Source organism: Equus caballus, chromosome 27 (assembly GCF_041296265.1).
Source record: "Equus caballus isolate H_3958 breed thoroughbred chromosome 27, TB-T2T, whole genome shotgun sequence".
Classification (NCBI taxonomy): domain Eukaryota; kingdom Metazoa; phylum Chordata; class Mammalia; order Perissodactyla; family Equidae; genus Equus; species Equus caballus.
Window position 1 is genome coordinate 38,678,849 of NC_091710.1, and position 25,830 is coordinate 38,704,678.

General features: G+C 35.9%; 1 protein-coding gene across 50 annotated transcripts in view; it reads left to right on the forward strand.

The window, feature by feature from the left end:
• Positions 1–25,830, forward strand: part of PCM1 (pericentriolar material 1) — an 85,943-nt gene that overhangs the window by 36,127 nt on the left and 23,986 nt on the right. For 20 of the 50 annotated variants that reach the window (XM_070252894.1, XM_070252889.1, XM_070252893.1 and 17 more), the window contains 11 exons: positions 500–690; positions 2,283–2,486; positions 4,190–4,409; positions 4,512–4,657; positions 5,174–5,364; positions 7,604–7,775; positions 10,261–10,619; positions 18,500–18,664; positions 21,157–21,213; positions 23,611–23,783; positions 24,117–24,248. In XM_070252894.1, the coding sequence (XP_070108995.1) occupies positions 500–690; positions 2,283–2,486; positions 4,190–4,409; positions 4,512–4,657; positions 5,174–5,364; positions 7,604–7,775; positions 10,261–10,619; positions 18,500–18,664; positions 21,157–21,213; positions 23,611–23,783; positions 24,117–24,248 (2,010 nt within the window). The remainder of the gene's footprint in view (positions 1–499; positions 691–2,282; positions 2,487–4,189; positions 4,410–4,511; positions 4,658–5,173; positions 5,365–7,603; positions 7,776–10,260; positions 10,620–18,499; positions 18,665–21,156; positions 21,214–23,610; positions 23,784–24,116; positions 24,249–25,830) is intronic. The other 30 variants (XM_070252903.1, XM_070252902.1, XM_070252906.1 and 27 more) reach the window with 2 other exon arrangements.

The window sequence follows — 25,830 nt, forward strand, 5'->3', positions numbered from 1 at the left end:
TTGTTCCTGAGTCAAGTCATATCTTAACAAGGAGTATTGATTGTCTGCAAAATGTGTTTTTAAATGTAGCCTGTTTTATGTCTTTTAGTTGGGAGAAGAAATAACTTTTTCCAAAAAGTAATTAAATTGGGATCTTTTCAGAATAGTCTTGCTCTTTATTAGCAAATATTTGGCAGAATTATAGGTAAAGGATAGCTGCAGCAAATAGTAATCATCTCAATTAGAAAGAATTATCTTTTAGCATTTTGTTTACATGTGATCTGTAGAAAACATTATTCTTCTTTTTCTAGATAGTTGATGAAATATTTTTGTTTTCATTGAGAATTAATGATTGCCTGATTTTTTTCTTATTTATGGATATTTTAACCTTCATGTAAAAAGGATAGAGTGAGAATAGAAATGTTTGTTGGTATTGACAGTAGGATTAACCTGTTATTCTTTAAGGCTGAAACAAATCCAGATATTTACAGTAACTTGACTTTGATTTTTAAAATAATAGCTATGGTCAGAAATGCGAAGACATGAAATGTTAAGGGAAGAGCTGCGACAGAGAAGAAAGCAACTTGAAGCTCTGATGGCTGAACATCAGAGGAGGCAAGGTCTAGCTGCAACTGCATCTCCAGTGGCTGTTTCTCTGAGAAGTGATGCATCTGAGAACCTGTGTACTCCTCAGCAAAGTAGAACAGAAAAGTAAGAGAATTGTTTGAGTCTTTTTTTTTTTAACATCACCTACCTAAGGCCTGTGGGATAGGTAGCGTCATTTCCCCTCTACTTCACAGCACAAATCTGTTTCAGTGAGGCTAGTTTAAGCATGACCTTTATGAGTCAGTTTAACTAAATCCAGGTGCTTTCTATTCTAACTTCTCATAGCATCAACCTTCTGTCTTTTTTTTAATTACTAACACACTTGATTAAATGGTGATACAGATTTTCCTGAGTATATAAACCTTATTTTCTTAGTTTTCACCTTATAAAAAGAAAATGCTTGATACTTTGTAGTGCTTTTCTATCAGGCAGAAATAAGCACTTTTTAATTTAAATTGAGCATCTGCTGTTTGTTAAGTTTCCTAAGGATCTTAAAACATTATGTAAAACATTTCGTTTTTAGGATTTAAGTTTGAGATTTCTGCATTTAGAGTATTTCTGGGGGCTGGCCCTGTGGCTGAGTGGTTAAGTTTGTGCACTCTGCTTTAGTGGCCTGGGGTTTGCTGGTTTGGATCCTGGACATGGACCTACACACCACTCATCAAGCCATGCTGTGGCAGCATCCCACATAGAACAACTAGAATGACTTATAAGTAGGATATATAACTATGTACTGGGGCTTTGAGGAGGGAAAAAAAAAAGAGGAAGATTGGCAACAGATGTTAGTTCAGGGCCAATTTTCCTCACCAAAAAAAAAGCATATCTTAAAAAAAAAAAGAATATTTCTAAAAGAGTTGGTTATCTGTAAGATCAGTTAATTACTTATCTATATAGTAGTATTCACATCTAAAATTTTGAAACCCAAATTTGTTGTGACCTCACCTTTTAATATCCTCAGATGGCATTTCTGGAACATTGCACCAAGCCCCTTCTCTTTCTTCCTCTTAGAAGAACTTTTTCTGTTCTGGGAGTCTCAGTATGCTTTTTATTGATCACACTATATCTATAATATTTTATTCTATTTTGAGTACCACATATCTATCTGTACTTTTAAAAAGTTTTTAAAAAGTTTTGATAAGCATCTAGGTTTTAGAACCATAGATCTAGAATTCTGCTTTCCAGTATGGCAGCCACTAGATATAGGTGGCTATTTAAATTAAAATTAAATAGAATTAAAAATTCATTTTCTCTGTCACACCAGGCATATTTTAAGTGCTTATTAGTCATGTGTACCTAGTGGTCACTGTATGGACAGCACAGATATAGATTGTTACTACCATTGCAGAAAGTTATCTATTGGACAGCTCTGATCTAGAAAACTGTCACTCAAGGAAAAGTTGAAAGTTGAGGGGGATTTAGTTTAGGAAAAGGGTTCCAGGGGATGTGATTACTATTTTAAGTTATTTGAAGAATTGTTTTCTGAAAGGCAGAGTAAATATATTTATATAACAGCAGTGGGGAGAGTACCACCCATCTTGTAGTTACTGTGATTAAATGAAATTTTATATATACACATATGTGCATATACATACATGCGTACATGTATATATTTGGTACAATGTCTGGTACATAGTAGGTGGTAAAGTATTTAGCTCATCTCCAGAATGATCTCTTGGTTTTTGTCTCTTAATCTCTAGAACAATGGCAACTTGGGGAGGTTCTACCCAGTGTGCACTAGATGAAGAAGGAGATGAAGATGGTTACCTTTCTGAAGGAATTGTTCGGACAGATGAAGATGAGGAAGAAGAAGAGCAAGATGCTAGTTCCAATGATAACTCTTCCATGTATCCTCCTAACAGTGTGAATCATAACTCTTATAATGTAAAGGAAACTAAAAATAGGTTAGTTTCACTGTTTCAATTTTTTGCTTGATTTGAAGAGTCTTGGGTCTTTCTGACACCAAGCAATTCTCTGATTCTCTGGACCAACTGAATATCTTACAATTTAATTCAGTTCTGACACTAACTACTTGGAGCTAGGGCAGACCCCACAAGTTAAGGGACTCAGTCACATAAGCCTGCCCCCACTTCAGATGCCAGTTGCAAGTCCCAAGTCCCCAGGGTACCCACACTTATGTCTGACTTGGCTACAAATTTTGGGATTCCACAACCCCTCTTCAGGTTCCATAATTTGCTAAAACAATTCACAGAACTTAGGAAAACACTTGTGTTTACTGGTTTCTTATAAAGGATACAACTCAGCAACAGCCAAATTGAGGAGGTGCATAGGCCAAGGTATGAGTTGAGGAGTGGCACAGAGCTTCTTCCATGCGCTCTCTGGCGGCTGACCACCTTCCCAGAACTTCAGTTGGTCACCAACCCAGAAGTTCTCCTAACTGCCTTGTTTAGGGGTTTTTATGGAGGTTTCATTTCATAGGCACAATTGATTAAATTTACTGGCCACTGGTGATTAAACTCAATCTCTGGCCCCTCCCCTCCCTGGAGGTTAGGACATGGGGCTAAAAGTTCCCACCCTCTAAACACCTGCTTGGTTTTTCTGGCAACCAGCCCCCATCATGAAACTATCTAGATCTTGCCAAGAGTTGTTAGCATAAACTCAGGTATGGTTGAAAGGGGCTCATTATAAATAACAAAGACACTCCTGTACTTAGGAGATAGAGTTTTAGGAGCTCTGTGCCAGGAACCTAGAACAAAGACCAAATATATTTTTTATTATACCACAAGAGTGTTGCCAAGATACATTCCACCTAGACTGGATCAAGATTCGTAAGCTTTGATCTTCTCCCCTGTTTTGGGGAATTAAGCAGAAATTAAAAATCATAGGATACAAAATTATGTGGACACTTCTGTGTAAAACATAAAGGAAAAAAGACTGGAAGAGAATAAAAAATGATACAAGGCTAGAAATCTGGAACATTTCCCATCTCTATTTCCATACTTTTTTTTTTTAGTGAGGAAGATGTGCCCCGAACTAACATCCATTGCCAATCTGCCTCTTTTTGTTTTGAGGCAGATTAGCCCTGAGCTAAGGTCCATGCCAGTCTTCCTCTATTTTGTGTTTGGGATACCTCTTCAGCATGGCTGATGAGTGGAGTAGGTCCACACCCAGGATCTGAACCCACAAACCCAGGCTGCTGAAGCAGAACGCATGGAACTTTAACCACTCAGCCATGGGGCTGGCCCCATTTTCCATGCTTTTAAAGTCCTTTGAACTTAAAAAGAGAGGGACTGACCCCATGGCCAAGTGGTTAAGTTTGTGCACTCTGCTTTGGCGGCCCAGGGTTCGCTGGTTCAAATTCTGGGCATGGACCTGCACACCGTTCATCAAGCCATGCTGTGATGGCATCCCACATAGAAGAACTAGAATGACTTACAACTAGGATATACAACTATGTATGGGGACTTTAGAGAGGCCAAAAAAAGGAAGATCGGCAGCAGATGTTAGCTCAGGGCCAATCTTCCTCACCAAAAAGCATTAAAAAAAAAGAATACTGGCCTGTGGGCCAGGGTATCAGGGTTTATTGCTGGATTTTAAAAATCAAATAATTACATATGATGACCTAATGCTTTAAATCTTGTGTTAGGTGGAAGAACAATCGCCCTTTTTCAGCAGATGGAAATTATCGTCCTTTAGCCAAAACAAGACAACAGAATATCAGCATGCAACGGCAGGAAAACCTTCGTTGGGTGTCAGAACTCTCTTATGTAGAAGAGAAAGAACAATGGCAAGAACAAATCAATCAGCTAAAGAAACAGCTTGATTTCAGTGTCAATATTTGTCAGACTTTGATGCAAGACCAGCAGGTAGAGTTTACTATGACAGTAAAATTTTTTTATCTTGTTTTTGAAGCAATACACATTTTTCTCAAGTCATCAGTAACTATAACAAAATTTTTCTTTCCATAGACTCTGTCTTGTCTGCTACAAACTCTTCTCACGGGTCCTTACAGTGTTATGCCCAGCAATGTTGCGTCTCCTCAAGTCCACCTTATCATGCACCAGTTGAACCAGTGCTATACTCAGCTAACGTGGCAACAGAATAACGTGCAGAGGTAATCTGTGTCTTAGAAGCAGTGTGACTGTGTAGTCAGAGCTCACACTGAGCAGGGGTTTCACAGTTACCTCTGGGAGAAAAGGGCAGGAGCCAAATTGCCTATTCAGATATTCTGTGTCACTCAAGAATTTTATAAACAGTGGTTTGCCCAGTGTTCACTTTTAATACTGTGGACTTGACTTTTGTTCTTAAAATTTTATAGTATTCAGCTTTACACTTACCTTTGGTAAATTATATGGTGTGTATATTACACCTCAGTAAAGCTGTAAACAACAACAAAAATGAGCTTCTTGTGGTTATGCTTACTGTCTGATAGAAGTGCTAAGGGCAGTTAGTTCTTGTTCCAAAGGCTGAGTGTACAGGACAAGCAGATATCTGTTGTAGTAAATATCAGAGCAGTCAGTGTGTTCTGCATACTGTTGAATCATTTCGTATATATATTCTTTCTCAATGTACTTTAAATAGATGCTAATAGAATTGATTTTTAAATTACTGACTTAGTAAAATTTTATAGGTTGAAACAAATGCTAAATGAACTTATGCGCCAACAAAATCAGCATCCGGAAAAACCTGGAAGCAAGGAGAGAGGCAGCAGTGCATCACACCCTCCTCCTCCCAGTTTATTTTGTCCTTTCAGCTTTCCAACACAGCCTGTAAATTTGTTTAACCTACCTGGGTTTACGAATTTTTCATCATTTGCACCAGGTAAGTGATTAAAAATGTAAAGGGAAGACAAGTAAATGCAGAGTGTTTGAGAATATCATTAGTCTGCTGCATGGATTTTTATCATTCTCTTTTGGAATGATAGGAAATGTTTAATCATAATATGGTTGCTAATGAAATTAAGTGAACTGTGTATTTATGAATGATTACTTAGTCTTATACCTTTGAATTATGCAACAACTATTTAGTAAGGAGAAAAGGAATTAACCTATCCAGTGACTGCTGTATGCCAGGCACTGTGCGAAACATTAGGAGAGTGAGGATGAGTAAGACAAGATAATAGAGTAGCTTCATGTCTTGGTAGGGAGATATACTACTACACTAAAGGTGAGTGCTTAGTTTAGGCTTATCTTTAATTTTACTTAGCTTAGCCTTTTATTTAGCCTTTTTTTCTGCACGCATTACATGCCAGACACTATTTAAATGACTGGGAGTCAGATGAGTAAGACTAATGCTTTAAGGAATTCAGAGTCTAGTGAGGAAGCCAAGAATGTCAGTAAATCCTTAGTGCAGCACCATGAGTGCCATAGCAGTGATGCAAATGAGGTGAGTGACTGACTCTTCCTTGGGGCAAAAGATTGTCCGCAAATATGTTTTTTCCAGAAAAAGTGTTATTTAAGCTAAAGAACAAATAGAATTTATTTCCAGGGGGGTTAGGAGGGAAAGGGCTTTCTAATCAATGGAACTATCTAGATTTACAAAGCAATGAAACAGTGTATCACTTAGGGAATTGGGAGGTCATTAAGTGTGGCTAGGATGTAGGGCCATGGCTGGGGAAGAGTAACTGATGTGGCTGGAGAGCAGTGGAGGCTCTTTGTGCTGTGCACAGAAGCTTAGAATTTCCATTGCAGACTAGAGGGGCCGTTGAAGAATTTTGAGCAGGGGATAGCATGAGATTTATATTTTAGAGAGGATATACTGGTGATAGTGTTGAGGAGAGATTGGAGAGAAGGAGCTAAGAGTATAGCTGCTGAGTAGAAAATAGAAGGCTGTTGCATACTCTCAGGGACAGAATGATAGCTTGACCTAAGGCATCGGAGGCAGGGGTGAAGAAGAAGGTGGAATTCAAAAGACATTCTGGAGGTAGAAGTTAAGTGACCAGTTAGGTGAGATGAATCATGAAGGAGGAGGAGTTGAAGATGTTTGCCAGGGAATATAGGAGGAGAAAAAGGGTTGGGAGGGCTTTGTGAATATAAATATAAATAAATTAAAATATCACACTGTATTTCCTTAACAGGATTATAAAAACGATGGAATTAAAAAATTTAACAAGCTTGTTAGTTCTTGGTTGTCAATTAATATTGGCAGCAAACGTTTTTTGAGCAGGCTTTTTGTTTTTGCTGAGGAAGATTGGCCCTGAGCTAACATCTTTTGCCAATTTTCCTCTGTTTTCTATGTGAGATGCTGCCACAGCATGGCTTGATGAGTGGTGTGTAGGTCTGTGCCCAGGATTCCAACTGGAGAACCCTGGGCCACAGAAGTGGAACACACGAACTTAACTACTACACCATTGGGCAGCCCATCGAGTAGGGTTTTAAGTAACAAATAATATAAGAAATTGTACGTGCAGTTCCTTGTCACTGTGATATGCTTCATATCAGTGCCAACCCTGTTCAAACTCTTCATTTTTCACAAATGAGGTAAATTTTGTGGAGCCTTCTCTGATACCTTTCTTTCCCAAGTTGTTGGTAGCCCCTTGCAGATTCCTCTGTTACAGCACTATATGGTAAGTATTTAATTGTATTCTGCTTCCTGATTGGAGTGGAAAGAACATAAATAAGCTTTGGAGTCATGCAGACCCAAGATCTAACCTGCTCTTCCATTTACTAGACGTTTGATCTCTGAGCCTATTTTCTCACTGGTAAAATGAATACAATGCCTATGTCATAGCCCTGTTTTGAGCATTAAATGAGATAACATGTAAAGTGCCTACAGTAGAGTCTAGCAGCCAGTAATAATTTGATAAATGTCAGGTACTATTATGGTTCCTAACTTTATGCCCATAAGGAGATAGGGATCATTGTTTGTCTTTGTATTACCAATGCTGGAAACAGTGGGCTGAGCTATAAACCGTGATTAATTAAATGAGTGTTAGTTTATTTTAATAATTTTGTGTTTTGGTGGATTTGAATTGCTGATTTTATTAAAACTGTCTTGTAATTTATATTACAGTTAAAGGCACTTCTTTATTGTTGTCTTACCCATATCTTTTATTTATTAGGTATGAATTTCAGCCCTTTATTTCCTTCTAATTTTGGAGATTTTTCTCAGAATATTTCTGCACCCACTGAACAGCAGCAACCATTAGCCCAGAATTCTTCAGGGAAAACAGAATATATGGCTTTTCCAAAACCTTTTGAAAGCAGTTCTTCTATTGGAGCAGAAAAACAAAGGTATTTGGTTATGAACATAACCCATCATTTGCTTAAATATCACTTTTGTGATTACATCTAATTATATGTAATTTGAAAATGCTGTTAGGGAGCACATTTGTGATTGTTTGGCTCGATGGTGCTGAGAATATGAAACTCTCACGTCTTAGCAGCCGTCTCAGGCATACACCTGCTGCTAACCCTGGTACGGGAGCCGTTAAGGGTTTGATCAGGGTGTCCTGTGAGATTCCTTTTGGAGGGATAAGACCCAACCCATAGAATGTCTTTTGCCCTTGATTTGATATCTGTCTTTAAGATCACTAATTTAGGACTAGAAACTAATATTAACTACTAGAGGATAGTTGTTGTAAAGTGATGGCTCCTTTATTTGATTCATAGCTCCTCATTAGAATAAGTCCCTAAGGCCTCTCCAAATGTAATTTTGAATACTGTTAGATTATGAAAACAAGTTTAGCCAAGAAGTTTTAGCGAAACAGCGCCAGTCATAGTCAGGATTTTTTTCTGTTTCTCAACATTTATTATTTTTTAATATGATAATCTTCCCAAATAAACTTTTTGACTCAAATTGTTTGGAGGACTAGTTGGATTCAGTCAGGTTAATCATTGTGTAAGCATTTTTATAGGTAGATAAATAATGTTTGTAATGATTGTGTTAATCCAGAAAATGATTTGATGGCCAGCTGGTGAAAATATTAGAGCCTTTTTATTGTTATTGTTATTTACTTCAGAAAAAACTTTTTAGAAGGATTAAAAATTAGAAGTCAGTTGAGCCTAATATTTGTTCTGTCAAAAGTATCTCTATGATTTTTGTCTTTCCTAGCCATTTACAAATATATAATTCACGTTGCTTTTCCCTTCAGTTATGTGATTGGGCATGTCTTGGGCTCTTAAATTAGCATTTTGACACTGTTTAATTGTTAAATCATGATTTTTTTTTTTTACATGATTAACCAAAAACTCTTAGAATTCAACTTTGTATTTGCCTCTAGGAAGGCGGTGATTGACCTTCCTGACTTTGTTTTTCTTAGCTGGACGAACCATATTTTCCTGTTAAATCTCATGTTGCTCTATAAAAGTATTCTGTGGTCAGAGCCTAACAGTGTTAGTGCACAGCTGCCATCCAGAAATGATGGTTGAATGAATCTCCATCACAAGCAGTAAACATTTATTCAAAGTGTTAATGAATAACCTTCCTACAGGAACGTCCCTACTTCATTTTTATCTATATTTTATATAACTGATAGCAAAAACATGGATCTGGATACCTAATGTTATTTGAGATATTTGACCTACTTCAGATTAGACCTCATCTCCTCCCAAAAGTCTCAGCTATTATAGATGTCCTTAATTAAATGGCTGGAGATAATAAGAGGTCAGATGAAACATTGTGGTCTTGAGTCAGGGTCTTTCCTATAAAGGGCTAGATAGTTAAGTATTGCAAGCCATACAGTATCTGTCATAACCATTTATCTCTGCCATTCTTGCATGAAAGCAGCCATAAACAGTATATAAACAAATGAGTGCATTCCAATAACACTTTATTTATGGGCACTGAAATTTGAATTTTATATAATTTATGTCACAAACTATTTTTCTTCCTTTGATTTTTTTTTTTCCCAACCATGTAAGAATATAAAAATAATTTTAGCTCTCAGGCCATACAGAAACAGTCAGCAGGCTGAATTTGGCCTGCCAACTGTAGGTTTGCTATCCTTTGTCTTAGGGTAAATCCTGTTGATCAGTGTCTCCCAAATTACATTCTTAGGAACACTGTTGTCCCTGTCAGGTTCTGTGATAAAAAGCTTTGGACGTCTTCCTCACTGTGTTCCCTTCTAAGACATTTGTAAAGCACGCTGGCATATTAAAAGTTCTGAGAAATCCCAGAGATCTGTTTAACTTTGTTTTGCCTATTTTTTCCCAAACTTAGATGACCAGTGAATACCTATTAACATATTAAGGGATGCCAGTGTTTAGCAGATAACATTTGGAAAATGACATTAGACCAACGGAATTAAACTAGACTTAATGTGTGGAGAAAGAAACAACTATGGCCAGTTGTTTTCAGCAAATTCGGGTTCTCTTTGAACTGCTTTAGGTGACACAGATCCGTGAATATTCCCAAACCCTCTACTACAGTTCTTTCTCAACTGTTCTTCCAAGTTTTGGGGGGTTTTTTTTTATATCTGTCTCATCCTCCTTTTATTTTTCTTTCCCTCTCTTTTCCATCATGAATGCTAGATCTTTGGAACTTTTGCCAGTGAAAATGGTTTAGTGAAAGGCTCCAAGATCAAAGTTTAAAGTAATTTAGTACATTTGCCTATGTAATATTTTCATATTTAATGCATATTTTTGTGAAAATATTTTTATAGCCTGTTGACAATTTTATTTTCTTAAATCTACTAGTATAAATTAAGTTTATCTGGAGTTTTCAGTAAACATAGAAATCTATCAATGTAATCTATGAAAACTTATTTTCATTGGTAAGGAATCAAAAACAGCCCGAAGAAGAAGTGGAAAACAGTAGGACACCATGGTTGCATGACCAAGAAGGTGAAGTAGAAAAACCGTTTATCAAGACTGGATTTGCAGTGTCTGTAGAGAAAACTACAAATAGTAATCGCAAAAATCAATTAGATACCAGCAGGAGAAGACGCCAGTTTGATGAAGAGTCATTAGAAAGCTTTAGCAGTATGCCTGATCCAGTAGATCCGGCAACAGTAACTAAAACATTCAAGACAAGAAAAGCATCTGCACAGGCCAGCCTGGCATCTAAAGATAAAACTCCCAAGTCAAAGAGTAAGAAAAGACATTCTACTCAGCTGAAAAGCAGAGTTAAAAATATTGGTAAGTACAGAAATTTGTTGAATATCAGTCATTGTGAATGTTGGTAACCTTACTGTGGCATGTTGCATATTTAATTTCAGTATGGCTAGATGGGTAGGCATTGTTCTAGACCTACTTGAACAAAGTCACTTTTAGCTACCTTTGTAATTTTTTTGCAAAACTTGTCAAATACATTAAACAAATACATTGTTTAATGTAGATATTTTAAAACATGGCATTTATTCTTTTTTTGTCATTCTTAAAGCTTCTTATATTTCCTATATATGTGCTTACTATGAGCTCAGAAGTTTTCCAAATCTTATAGGTTACTTTAAAATTGCCAAAATGCCCAGTTTTATTATTCACTCTCTTTTAATATTACATCTTGTACCACATCCAGCACTTTAGTCGTGACTAAAGTGTCCTATATCTAACACTTCAGTCAAAGTTAGATCCTTGATTGATTCATTTAAAGCAATGTGGGCCTTTACATTTCAATTTTTGATTATCATATAGATGAAACTACTTTTAAAACAAGTTTGCTCTTAGCCTTTCAGGAACTGAATCTTAATGAGGTAAAACATTAACCCATATTTTATTGAATCTGCCATTGAGTATCATATCAAAGATCTCTTTATAGTGTTAAGGACAAGCCACTTTTTTAAAAAATAGATTTTCTATGAATTTTGAAGAAGTTACTGATGGCTGGCACTAGGTTAAAAATAGTTTTACTAGCTATAATTTGGAATGTTAGCTAAAAGACACTCCTTCAGGTTTGCAAGGGATACTTTTTGGCTACGGCTTTGGGTGTTTCTGGGCTTATGGAGATAGTATTTGGTGCTTAAGAACAAAGTATTCTAGGCTTATAATCAGAAAAGTTTGAAAAATCACTACACACTGCTAACTCCCTCTCTTGGAAGCTCACAATACATATAAGTATAGTAAAGGTTCTGGAAAAATCCTAGTAAAAAAATCTACTTGTAAACTTTGGCAGCAAAAATCTTAACCGTTTTTGGGTAATGGAATTCTTGAAAAATCTACTGAAAACTATGGATTTAAAAAAGAATACATGCACCTTTTTTTTCATTTCATTACTTCATGTATGCTTCAAGTCCTTGGCTCCTATCCGTATCCCTATGTGAAGAATCTGAGTTGATGGGTAAATAAGCAAATTTGAACAGGGATAACATTTTTCTCAGCATATCTATTATCCTTGAAATAGTTTTCCAGTTATATAGTTTGGGAGGAGCTGATTTATGTAATAAATTAGTTAGTGATCTGAAACCATTCAAATGAATGAAAATACAGCTGCTATGCTTTCTGCAAGATTACTTTTGGTGCCACTAGAAAACGTTCAATGGCATTTTGAGAGAAGCCCTTTGAGTAACTCATTGAACTTTTTATTCCCTGGTATCTTGCCCACACAAAAATGCTTTTTGTCAAACGAACAACTGTAGAAAAACTAACATTTATTATACCAGCATTCTCATTCAGCTAGTTAGTTTGAGTGTACTAGGGCAATACTTCTTAAACTTGAATATTTCATACAAATCTTTAGAATTTTGTTCAAGGGCAGATTGTGATTCAGTCGGTCTGGAGAGGGACCTGAGAGTCTGTGTTTCTGACAGCCTCCTGTGTATTACCATTATTGGTCTGTGGACTACTCTCTGAGTAGCAGGCTTTTAGAGGACCCTTAGCCAACTTATGGCTGTGTCTACCTAAGCCTAAAAATATCAGTGTATTCATATTTTTGAAACCCCCTTTATTCTGAGGAGTTATGCTTCCATATAGGCAATTCAGCTTTTTTACTTCAGGGCAAACATTGACATTCTGTTTTATGTGCTCTCTTCTCTCATATTTAAATATAAAGCTACCTGCCAAAAACGTGCTTTCACATTTGATCAATAGGCATTCAAGACCATCTATCAGTGAGAGCCCCACTTTAAGGCACACACACAAAAATAAAAGACTTGATAGCAGAATCGAATATATGCAGAGTCAAACTAGTGTACTGCAAAGTCAGATTAGTCTGCTAAATCTTTGCAGTTCAAAATGTGAACCATGGACAATCAGCATTGGCATCATCTGGGTGCTTTTTAGAAATGTACACTTTTGGGCCCCACCTTATATCAACTGAATGAGTATGCATTGTTCTTCAGTATGCATTTTAGCAAGATTTCAGATGTTTTAATATGAATATATGCACATTAAAATCTGAGAAGCACTGAGTTAGACCACTAATTTATGTTGCTTTTATTCTCTTTATGGGATAGGGGTAGCCAAGATTACTTTGAAAAAAGAATGCTGAGCCAGCCCTGATGGCCTAGTGGGTAAAGTTTGGTGCTCACCACTTTGGCAGTGTGGGTGCACTTCTTGGTTGTGGAACCACGCTGCCCGTCTGTCAGCTGCCATGCTGTGGCGGCAGCTCCCATAGAACTAGGACACCATATCACTAGGATATACAACCGTGCACTGGGGCTTTGGGGAGGGGAAAGAGGCCAAAAAAAGCATGTTTGCTCTGTCTTAAAGGAAGTGGTAATGAAGGTGAATGGAGAGATTGGAAGGCATTCCAAATTATAGTTACAGTAAGAAAAAATACAGAATCAGGATGAAGCAGGTAGAAAAAACGAGAGGAACTAGGGAAGGAAATAGGATATGACAAATCCTAGTGGTTTTCAAATCTACAGCATGGTGGTTGCTGTCTTGAGGGATACAGTACAGCCAGTTATACCGTCCCCAAGTTACTAGACTGAACTGTTTATATCTGTTTTTCGTACATGTTGATAGTCTTTCAGAAGTGCTATGCTAAATCTTCATTTAACTTTGTTTCCCATGATGGTAATGTATTTAATCTTCAGAAAGTCTTTTTATGTAAAGACACATATTATTGCATGTGAGGTAAGATTTTACAAATTAAGTGATAATCTTTTAAACTTTAGTTCAAATTGAGATTTGATGAGTTGAGCATGATCTCTTGCCTTGCTGCATGTTTCAGTTATCCAAATTATGGAATTTGGCTACACTCTACTGGGCCTATTCTCTCTCTTGATGTTATTAGAGGGGAGTAGGAGAATATAGTCTAGGTCTTCCTCATTCTTTACTTGGAAAATTGTGTAGAACTGTTAATGTACTGACTTCTGGGGTTCTATCCCTCCCCGAATCTTTTCATTTCTTCCCTCCCTACTTCCTGTTGGCTCACTAATGAAGATTGAGATTAAGTGGATGTCAAGCATTAAGCAAGGCAAGAAGACCTGACATATGTGGCCAGTAAAGATTCAGAGAGCATCAGAGAGTTTGTTATTTACATAGGCAGAGAAAAGAAAAATTTCCGAAGGTGCCAGCTCCCCATGTCCCTTGTTCCATATTCCACAAGGGTGAGCCTGAAACAAAAAAGGACAGATGACAATTGTAACATGAGTGGTGGGACACCTGTTGCTGAGGCACCAGTGCTATGCTGCAGCTAAGCTACTTTATAGAATGGAGGTGTGCCCTCAGAGAGTGAGGCAGAAAGGTCTCATGTTTCATCAGAACCGGGAAGAGACGTGACAGCCTTCTAGGGCAGAGAGGGAGGCGAGTGAAGAGTGGCCACATAGCAGCTTCTCACAAGCCTCCCGTGTTCTCATGTTCTGGGTTCCAGGAGGATCACAAGGCCCTTTGCCAAGACTTAGATTCAGCTGTGGTTCAGTCTGTACCTATGTGGCCTATGTGGATATGTCCAAGGTCTCCAGGGTGCCATGGCTAACCTGTTTCTCTACAATGTAGAGACAACTAGAAGTACTGTTTCTTCTAGATACGTCAGTCACCCATGCTGAGAAAAACAGAATGGGGGTAAGGGAAGGAGTGGTGAAGTGGGATGTAGGCGATAAACCCCTCAAAATAATGAACATTATGTATTGTTATTCTTGTTATACTAGCTGGCCTAGCATTGTTATTCCAAAGTGTTATTACCTTCGTTAATTCTCCTACTCTCCCTGGAGAATTAATATTAAAGTGCCCAGGAGAGAGACAGTTCAATCACACAATTATACCTTAACTTTGGAAATCTAGCCCTTGATGTTTTAAATTTGGATTCATATAAAACTATAGTTTTTTCTCTTTTTATAGCATCTTAATAGTTATAGGTTCTCTTCACAGTTTCAGCTGTTTTGGAGGGTGACTATGTCTTTTTGAAGTGCCTACTGGGGCTCCCCAAAGAGAGTTTTGTGTATGCCACATAATGTATATTTTAATTTTGATTAGCATTCATTCAGCACTTTTCACATGATTCAGTAACAGTAGTCAAAATCTTAATTTCATTTATATGTGTTTTTGTTAAAATAACATACTTAAATTATTTTCATTAAGGGTTTGTTTGCTGTTAATTAAATGAGCAACAGTACTAGCAGTCATATCATTTTACATATTACTTTTGGCAATCATATCCTATATTGCTGAACCTGTTTTATGTGAAGATCAGAAGTAACCAAGAGGGATCTTTTTCCAGTAAGTTTTGTGCAGAGTGGATGCGAGTGGCCAGACTTTAGTCTGAGAGATCAATGAAGAAACCTGGAACCTACATATGAGAGGATGAAGTCCTAGCTTGAATGGTGGCCTTAGAAATAGGAAGGGAAGGTTGAATCCAGATAGAATATCACAGAGAATAAATTGACAGGATATTGGGAACTGATTTGTTATTAGCAGAGCAGCTGCTGTGATGTGAAGGATATGAGCAACAAGGTTTTAGGTTCTGGCTCTTTCAGAGATTGCCTGGGGTAAAGATCAGAGCTCTGCAGTTCTTGGAGAAAACTTGGTTGGAGGGGCTCCATGCAACCCCTCCTATTATTGGTACCTCCCTCCCTTCCAAGAATAGCAGACTTTTGCCCCTTCAAGATATTGATAGGCAGGGGTGTCATTGAACAGATAGGTGGCATCCTCCCTACCCTGAACCTGGGAGAGCGTTTGCCTTTGCAGCTGAGGAAACTGAGGAATAGAGAGGTTTCTTCTTATAGTATCAATGTGAGACTGACAACCTTCTAGCCAGAACAGTGCTTCCCTCTTGGAGTGAGACTTCCAAATACTGTCAGCATGCTGCCATTAAAGCTACCTAGCAGTTGGGTCCAGCTGTAAGGGTGAGTGAGAATTGTGACTAGGCCAATGAATTGAACAGTGCATGTAAAAGGGATCCAGCAGCCAGAGAGAGGACATAGAAGCAGAGCATTAGAACATGTGAAATCTAGTAAAAACGGATGTATTGACAAAAATACACGCTACAACAAAATAATGAGAGCACTTCAGCAAAATGAATTATAAATTCTTTAAAACTAGAAAAAATGACTTTCACATTTAATAGTTAGATTATTTGAAAAAGAGGATGAATGCTGTTAAGTCTCGAATTATTGGCCTAGAAAATTGAGGGGAAGAATTATGTCATTAACACAGCAAAAAGTACTAAGATATAAAATCAACAGGAAAATGATTAGAGGCTTAAGGACAAATCTTGGACATCTGATATAAAGGAGTTCTAAAGGAGAAACAAAAACATGGTGGAGAGGCAGTAATTAAATACATAATAAAGGAGAATCTTTAATGAAGAAAGACTTGAGACTGTAGATCAAAACAGCTAACTCTTGTCTAGTCAGGAGGGGAAAGTGCACACACACCCACCCCTATGTATATTCTGATAACATTGCTGAATTCAAAGGAAAAAGTAAAAATCTAAGCTTCCAGCCTGAAGGAACAAGTTATGTACAATGAGAAAGAGCCAGACTAACGTTAGACAATCCTACTTACAACACAAGAAGTAGATGAAAGTGAAATAACATCCTATACATGGACAAAAAAGGACTGCAACTCAAGAATCCTACACTCACGCAAGAGACCCTTCACCTGTCAGGGGGAAAACAAGATATTGGTGTATCCTGTCTGAGGAGAACTACAGAAACAACAAGAATCAGAATAGAGACCTTTATGGGGGACTGTGAAAGGAGAGGTGATAGTTCAGTGAAAACAGTAGATCATTCTCAGATATTAATAGAAATTCAAAAGTAAGCAAATTTAATCCACCGATATAAAAGTTATTAGGGGGCTGGCCCCGTGGCTGAGTGGTTAAAGTTCTCTGCGCTCTGCTCCTGGGGCCCAGATTGGGATCCCGGGCACAGACCTGCTCTACTCATCAGCCACACTGTGGAGGCGTCCCACGTACAAAACAGAGGAAGACTGGCACTGAGGTTAGCTCAGGGCTAATCTTCCTCACCAAAAAAATAGTTATTAGACAGTCGTCAGTAGGGTTTGTTACAGAAATATAATCATGATTCATTATCAGGAAGTCTGTCAACATAACTTATTATATCAACAAGGACAGAAGGACGTATAATCTGTCCTGAAAGGACTGAAGTCATATAATCAACAGCAGTAGATAAAGTTTGAAGTCATTCCTAATGAAAATTAAGTAAAATACACCTAAGAAGGCAGTGATTTAAAGTGAAGGTTGTTACCTAATGCCAATCTCAAACACCAGTGTAGATAAAAATACTCCAAAGATATCTCCATCAAAATTAGGAATTAAACAGGGATTCCCCTCTGTACCATCATCATTGTTTGGAAAGAATTATGACAAGAAATTAATTAATTTGAATAAATATTAGAAAAGGAGGGAAACAAATTTTATATTTTTTTCTAAGAGAACCCACAGAGACACTGAAGAATAGGTACTAAAGTGAACAAAGTAAACTGGTAAAGTAGCTGGTTATGAAATAAGTGTGCACATATTTTTCTTTATCATAGCAATAATACCCAGTAGAAATGGAAGTGGGGGGAAATCTCTTCTGATAAAGGTATCCAAAGCTATTGGGGAAAAAAAGTCTTTAGGAATAAATTTAACAAGGAAAGTACTAGATCTGTAAAAAACTGCAGAATATTTTTGAAGAACATGAAACAAGATTGAATAAATATGAAAACATAACCGTGTTGGTCTTAGATGAGAATGCACAAAATTATTAAATATCAGTTCTCCTCAAATTAATAAATACTTTTAATGTGATTCCATTTTGAATCCTCATGGATTATTTTCAAAATTGGGGAAAAAATTCTCCAAGCATATTTGGAAGGACAGATGTCCAAGAGCAGCCAAGAAAAGAAGCTAGGTAGGACTTGCCTTACCAAATGTTTAAACATATTGTAAAACTTCTGTGGCTAAAAGAATGAAAATGGCATTGGAATAGATAAGATAAACAAATAGAATGCCCAGAAATAAAACCTCTAAAATATGGAGATTTAATATATTGACCAAAGTTGCATTTTTAATTCAATGGGAAAAAAGTAGGTATAGCCAACTCTTGTGGAACAAAATAAAGTTGAATTCCTACCTTGTGCCGTATACCAACATAAATGTAAAAAATAAATAAATAACGGAACTTAGAAGGAAAATTTAGTAGACTATGTGTATAACCTGTGGGTAGGTAAGACCTTTTAAACCACATTATATTACACAATAGGTATAACAAGAAGGCAGATGTATTTGATTATTGAATACCCATTACTCTTCTCTCTATTATGGACATTTTATATAGATAGGATGTAATTCGTTCTAGTATTTCCTAATATTGAAAAATTGTTAACTTAGAGTCTAGTGGTGAATTTGGGTCATATAAGGTCTGCCATATAGTTTGAGTTGGGATGTACTCATTAAGATGAATATCAAAAGGACAATTAAGTGTTCGAATTTGTTACTGTTACCTCATGCTTCCAGAAGTTATTGCAAAGATATCTCCAAGACATATTACATCCTGATTTGTATTCTATTTATACCTAGCCTGCACAGCATTCTAAATTGAGTTACCTGTACTATTTCACTATGGAAATCAATTTCCCTTTCAGTTTAAGTTAGTTGCAACTGATAACAGTTGTCACTTTTTTTACTCAAGGGTATGAAAGTGCCAGTATGTCTAGCACATGTGAACCTTGCAAAAGTAGGAACAGACATTCAGCCCAGACTGAAGAGCCTGTTCAAGCAAAAGTATTCAGCAGAAAGAATCATGAGCAGCTGGATAAAATAATAAAATATAGTAGGTCTACAGAAATATCTTCAGGTATGTTCTTTTTTGGTTTGCTTTAATTTAAGGACTTCTTCATTTTAGATTTGAAAAGCTGTGTTAAAAGAAGTATTAAAATTGGTCTATCACACTTTTCTGTTGTGTCCAAGGTTTTATGGTAGAGATTACAGTACACACTGCTTGATATCAAGAAATGTAAATGAAATATTTTTTATTGTGACACATTTTGATAAAATTCTAAACAAACAAAAAAGTATAGCTGACTTTAATGTGGAACTCCTAATTTGAAATTCTGAAAGTTTTATCTGAATAAGAATTCAATGTAAAATCCTATCGTTCCCCTGCTTAAAACTTTGGCCTTCACCCTGCCGACGGGACAAAGTCCAAATGCCTGTATCTGGCCAGGAGAGATTTGGTTCCTTCCAGCCTCTCCAGACTCATTTCTCACCATCCTCTGCCTTGAACTTTACTCTTTCAGTGGCACTGAACTGAAGTTTTCCCATAGCTGTCACACCGTTTCTTTCCTCAGCAGTTGTCTTTTCTGCCTCAAGTCCTTTTTGCTCTTTGTAAGCCCATTTCTCTGTTGGACTCTTAAATAAAATCGTAATTCTGCAACTCTGAAATTGCATCCAGATCCAAGCTGAGATAGGTTTCCCTTTCTCCTTTTTGCTTCTGTTGTAGCCTGTGTAAACCTCTTTTGTTGCCATATCACATTATATAGTATTTACCTGTTTAAGTGTCTGTATCGCCTTTTTGAGTCCCTTGGCAGCAGATAATACCTTTGCATATTAGTATCTTAAATGTTAGCATGATACCTGACACATGGTAGGTACTCAGTAAGAGTTTATTGAATGAGGGGCTGGCCCCGTGGCCGAGTGGTTAAGTTCGCGCACTCCGCTGCAGGCGGCCCAGTGTTTCGTCAGTTCGAATCCTGGGCGCGGACATGGCACTGCTCATCAGACCACGCTGAGGCAGCGTCCCACATGCCACAACTAGAAGGACCCACAACGAAGAACATACAACTATGTACCGGGGGGCTTTGGGGAGAAAAAGGAAAAAATAAAATCTTTAAAAAAAAAAAAAAAAAAAGAGTTTATTGAATGAATGGAGTCCTATGTATTTGCCACCATTTTAGTTTAACTAAGTACTAGTACTTTCCTAATTTATAAGTACATCTCGAAGAAATATGGAGAAGGAGACAGTACATATGTGCTCTCAATTTTCAGTTATCACTAAGTCCCTTGGTGAAAGTGATACTAGCAGCTACTATTTGTATTATACTTTATTGTTTACAAAATAAACAAATTAAATTACTCATCTCATTTGACCCTCATAATCCTGTGAATTGGTTTTATTTCTGTTTTGCAGATGAGCAAACATGGTCGCAGGGGGTACCTGTTTTTTCCCAACACTTTTAAAGGGCCAGAAATATAACTGGTACAATTTTTCTGGAAAGCTTAAAAAGTCACGCCCTTAACCCAGTGATTGTACTTGTAGGCATCTATCCTAAGGAAACTCAAGTGAAAAAAAAATATTGGGTTTAGTGTTGTCTAAACAGTATGTCTCCAACTATGTTTAAACAAAAATCTGAATGAAAAAACTGAAACAAAATGCATCAAAATATTAATAGTGGTTTTATCATCTCTAAACTCTTCTATATTTTCTAAACTTTCATGAGTATTTATTACTTTTGTGATCAGAAAAGAAACATCACATTTATTTGTATTTTGACCTTGACTTTCTCAAGGTCATATTTCAAGGAAATGGTACAGCTGAAGTTTTAATCCTGGTCTCCTGTTAAGTCAAGGATCCTTTTGGCAAAAATATCAATTCTATTGTTTCGACCCCAGCGTTTTACCAAAATTTTATAATTTTCATCTTCTTTCACTAACTTTATCAAATAGTGATATCTTCAAAGAGTCCACACTTGGATGGAGCTTGGGGAAGGGCACTAAATTGAAAGACTTAATAAATAAGTGATAGTTGGTCATAGTACTTCAGACCTTACTACCATCACTTAGAAAAATACAATGATTGAATTTCAGTGAATTAAAGAATGTTTGAATAGTATAAATATACCTTTGTGTGTATTTACATAGTCACTTTTTCAAAAGACTTATTTTTAGTTTGAACCATTACTCTGAAATTCTTCATAGCATGTAATAGTAGTTTTTGTCATATGATGGAGTGTGGCGTATCTGACTGCTAGTGGATTATACAGTCTTCTCCCTCAGGAATTGTGGGAGGTTCACCTTGATATGTATGCTTCTAGGAGTGAATGGCAGAAGTTTATTATGGTAGTTGTCATCCCATTAATATAAGTTTATAGCAAATCTTGATATTTTCCCTAATGAGAATATTTTTAAATAGAGCATAAGCCATACCTTGTGGTGACATTTTAGTTGAGGCAAACAATTTTAAGGAAATTTGCTTATTTCTTTTTTTCATTCACTGATTCATATTATGGACCCTGTCTTTACTATTCATACACATTTTATGTTCATCCTTATGTCTGCCCTTTCCTACAGCACATGCTAGGAGAATACTACAGCAGTCTAACAGAAATGCATGCAATGAAGCGCCAGGTAACAATCTGCTTAGTTTTGGTGTCCACTTTTTGTTAATTTTTCCCATTGGTCCTAAAAATCCTTAGTTTTATTGCTCTTATTATTTTTTTAGATTTAGCTTAGTGTATATATGTTATTTGGCTTGTATAAGTGAAAGAATTCATACTGATAAAATTCATACTCATAAGATAATTCTTTACTTGATTGGTAAAATTGGCTGCTTTTCCGGTTTTCATTTTCTGTTAGTGTATATAACATAACCAACACATTCATATGGGTAATAGAAAACCTTTTTATAGTTTAGTGTTTTGTTTGAAGTTATTTATTTTGTATTTCTTAAATGCTTAAGAGCGCTAATATTTTTTTGGAAACAAAAATATAGTTATTTTTATTCCTAGCTCTGATTTATAGTGTTAAGTGTTGTACATGGCTTCTATTGTAGTTGCTTATTTTTCATTACTGGTCAACATCTATTTTAAAAAAACCAAACACACCATTAAACAAAAACAACTATGACATGCAAAGACCTTGATAAATAAAGATCAAGGAGAATTACAAAGATTCCAAGATGCTATTTTTGTCTTTAAACTATGCATTTTCATTAAATATGGTTCTGTGTGATTTAGAATTGTAAATATTCTTTAATGCCTCCTGCACTATACAGAAGTGAAAAATAAAAGCCTGTTTTGAACCAGTAGGAGAATCTAAAGAAGAAAAACAAGGACCTAGCACAAAGTTGAATATATCAGTGGTACTTCCTAAAGAAAAGAACTCTGAAAATGACAGGATGAAAACAAGATAGAATCAGAGAAACCAAATGAGAGCAGGATTTTTCTACCCTAAACTAATGCGTTTTAGTCCAGGAGGAGAAACTGGCAAAAACTTTCCACCTTTATTGCAGGCAGGAGGGTTGAAACATGTGTTTGGCATAATTCATTATTTGGGAATAATTTAATCTTTAATGGGATATAATTTAGAGAGAGAATTCTGTCACATACAGAAGTATGAAAGATGTCATTGAATTTACTTTGTTCTTATATCTTTGAAGTAATAAACATTTTCTAAATTAAACAGCGATGTTCAAACTACTATATAGTGTATAAATTGAAAGTTTGCGTATCAAATCATATCGTATCGGGATTTTTCCTATAGTTAGAGATTTCCTACAGAGATAATTTTGGCTCCTGCTTATAATAAATATCATTTTTGTGGTAATATATATCACATTTGAATGTTTTAAAACTACTAAGAGAACTTTAGTCTATCACTTTATTTTATACTCATACATGTCTGAGGCAAGATAGGAAAGTCGCATAGTTATTATTCTTATTATTTTATGTTTGTGGAAATTGAGACCTGAAGATGTTAACTTACTTATTAGCAAATTCGTGGAAAGTTTTTCACTAGACCCCATTGGTTTTGCATTTTCTTATCCCTCTCTTGCAAAAAGTGAATTAAATCTTTATGATCTTGGCATATTTATTTGAAAGCACAATATATTAAAACACTCAACATTTTGAATTCCCTTTCTTAGAAAGTTATCACCAATTTTCACGGAACTGGAATATTCAACTTCTTGTGGTTCTACTATTGCTGCAGAAAGTTTACAGAATTTGATAGTTAGAAGAGCCACTTGGAGATTTTGTTTCCTAGAGAACTCAAAATGGGAATACTTCCTAATTCCTACTCTTAAAAATAAGAATATGACTATATACCATTAAGGTTGATAATTCCGTGTTATCAACAAATACATATAGCAGAGTTGTTGGTAAATAGTAGTGGTGTCTAGATTCTATAAAACGCAAAACTTCAGCTGAGTCACTGCCTGCACCAACTTACCTTGAGTTCATCAGTAAGAAACTATAGTAAAATTGTCCTATTGTATCATAGTTACAAATTCAGTTTTTCATCAATAAAGCATGATAGCTGATATTTGAGAATTAGTAGTCCTAACTGGATAGACCTAAAACTAGTAGCTTTCATTGGCTGCATTCATTTTATTCTCAACGTTAAGAAAATAAATTTTGTTTTCTGTAACAAAGTTCATATTAGCAAAAAAAAATTATTTACACTTAGCTTATTTCATTCAAGTGCTGAAAAAATTCCACTGATTATTCTCGTGAAACGTATACAGTTTTTTGTTGAGAAATAAGTATGCTGTAAGTAATGCTAAGTAATGCTGTTCATGCATTTAAATATTTCTCTAATGTACAATATGTATCTTGATATTTTCAAGATTATTTTTATCTTGGTAATTTTAAAATTCTTTTTCTACCTTAAAAGCCCTAAAATAGAATTAAGTATGTTCTGATTTTTAAGTAATTTAAAGGTGAGAGTATAATAATACAGGTTAATCAGAAATTATCAGGAACATAGTTCATCAGCATTAACTTCCTGATCTTTTATATCTTCCAGAAACTGGGAGTGATTTTTCCATGTTCGAAGCTTTGCGGGATACAATTTATTCTGAAGTAGCTACATTAATTTCTCAAAACGAATCTCGTCCACATTTTCTTATTGAACTCTTCCATGAGCTTCAGCTACTTAACACAGACTACTTGAGACAGAGAGCTTTATATGCGTTGCAGGTATCTGGTACCTAACATTCTTTTTCCTGCCCTAGCTGTTCGCAATTATATCTGGTTGCTTTCTCAGACTGAAGTATGTTCTTGTTACGTATGTATTTTGATCTGTTTTCTATGTGCTTTCTTGCCATTTTATTTAAAACTTCTTGTATAGCTTAAGTAGCTTTTAGATAGTCTTTTTCTGAGAAAATTTCAGTGTTTTATCTTTGTTATTTTTTCCTCGCATTTAACCTGAGATGAGGAATATTGTATTTGTTCTTCTGTCTGCTTCTGCTTTTAAATTTGTGATTAAATGTATATGTTTTACATAAATAATTATCTTATTTCCTTGTTTAGGACATAGTATCCAGACATATTTCTGAGAACCATGAAAAAGAAGGGGAAAATGTAAAGTCAGTGAACTCTGGTACTTGGATCGCATCAAACTCAGAACTTACTCCCAGTGAAAGCCTTGCTACTACTGATGATGTAAGCTGATAATTTTTAGTGAAATGTAGACATAATTTCAGTATGCAGTAAACAAAAGTTAAATAGGTTGTTATAAATTGTGAGTATACCTAATATGTTTGGGTTTTAGCTTTTTTAAAAAGCTGGGTGTAATGCATTGCTTTATTTTCAGATGAGGTATAAAACTCACTCAAAATATGGCAGCAGTCAAACACCAAAAATTATGTATAAATGGTAGATTATAAGATCTAAAATAGCTGTATTTATATCTCCATTGCCCAGCATAGGAGTTGACTAATAACAGACATTCAGTAAAATTTGTTGTGTTCATTCAAGACATTCGGTAAACCAGACAGCAATCAGATCACAGTAAGAACCCTTAAATAAATAAGTACAAGACAGAATCAGGTCTTTGGGTTAGAAGAGAAGCCTAGACAAAAGAAAGTCATCCAGGAAAAAAATATAATTTAATGTATTCAAATGGATGAAGAAAATTTTGAATAAAGTAAAAAAGACTTGGAAATAGCAAAGAGTGGTGAAGAAAATGTTATGTTTTCAGTAAACTGTGTCCTCCAGATAGCACCTCCCTAGCACATAGGTGATTGAGTGACTGAACGGCAAATTCCTGGGATACTGAGGAGTGCTAGGTGTTTGGAAATCACCTATTTAAAGGTCCAGACCCTGATTCTGTTGTAGAAAATTATATGTGGTCCTGGGATAACTAATGCATTCTTCTTTATGCCAACTCGAGCACCTGGATGTTCATGGATAAGAGTGCCATAATGGATTAGCAAATATCTGCTGTAGGTAGAGAGTTGGAAGCATATTACTGTTTTTGCCCATTGTTGATATGTTGAACATTATAATTTTTCTGAAAAGATAGTATTTTCTCAAAGATTATTTTGTCTCTGCTTCACATATATAGTCGTGCACCACATAACAATGTTTGGGTCAGCAATGGACCGCGTATACAATGGTGGTCCCATAAGATTAATACCATATAGCCTAGTGTGTAGTAGGCTATACATTCTAGGTTTGTGTTAAGTATGCTCTATGATGTTCACTCACTGACGGAATTGACTAATGACACGTTTCTTAGAACATATCCCCGATGTTAAGTGATACATGACTAGTAATTTCCTTAAAACTATTTAGGACTTTTTCTGAATTTTTGCTTTTTAACTTACACTCATGTTTAAAACAGTACTTCTGCAAGTCGTCTTTTACCCTTAAAACCTTTCTCCACCAGGCTTCAACTCTTATAGTACTGTGAATAGAAACCTGTGTCTAAAAACTACATGGTCTTAACTGACTTTACAATGTCAAATATCAATTGAGTAATTGCTGCTTGAGATTGTTAGAACTAATTGAAAATTGTGTACTCCTTTCTGTGCGAAATGAAAAGTAGTCCAGCTGTATACGTGAAAAATAGGAGGTATTAGGTTATATTAAAGTTTATTAGGCATTGAAATAACTTACTGAGAGAGCATGAAGCATGTCTGTTCTTAGAAATCTTTTTTACCTAATTTTGTATCCTTAATCCCAGTGATTCCCTTTTTATCAAAATTTCATATAAGGCAGCATTACTTCCAATTATTTTAAA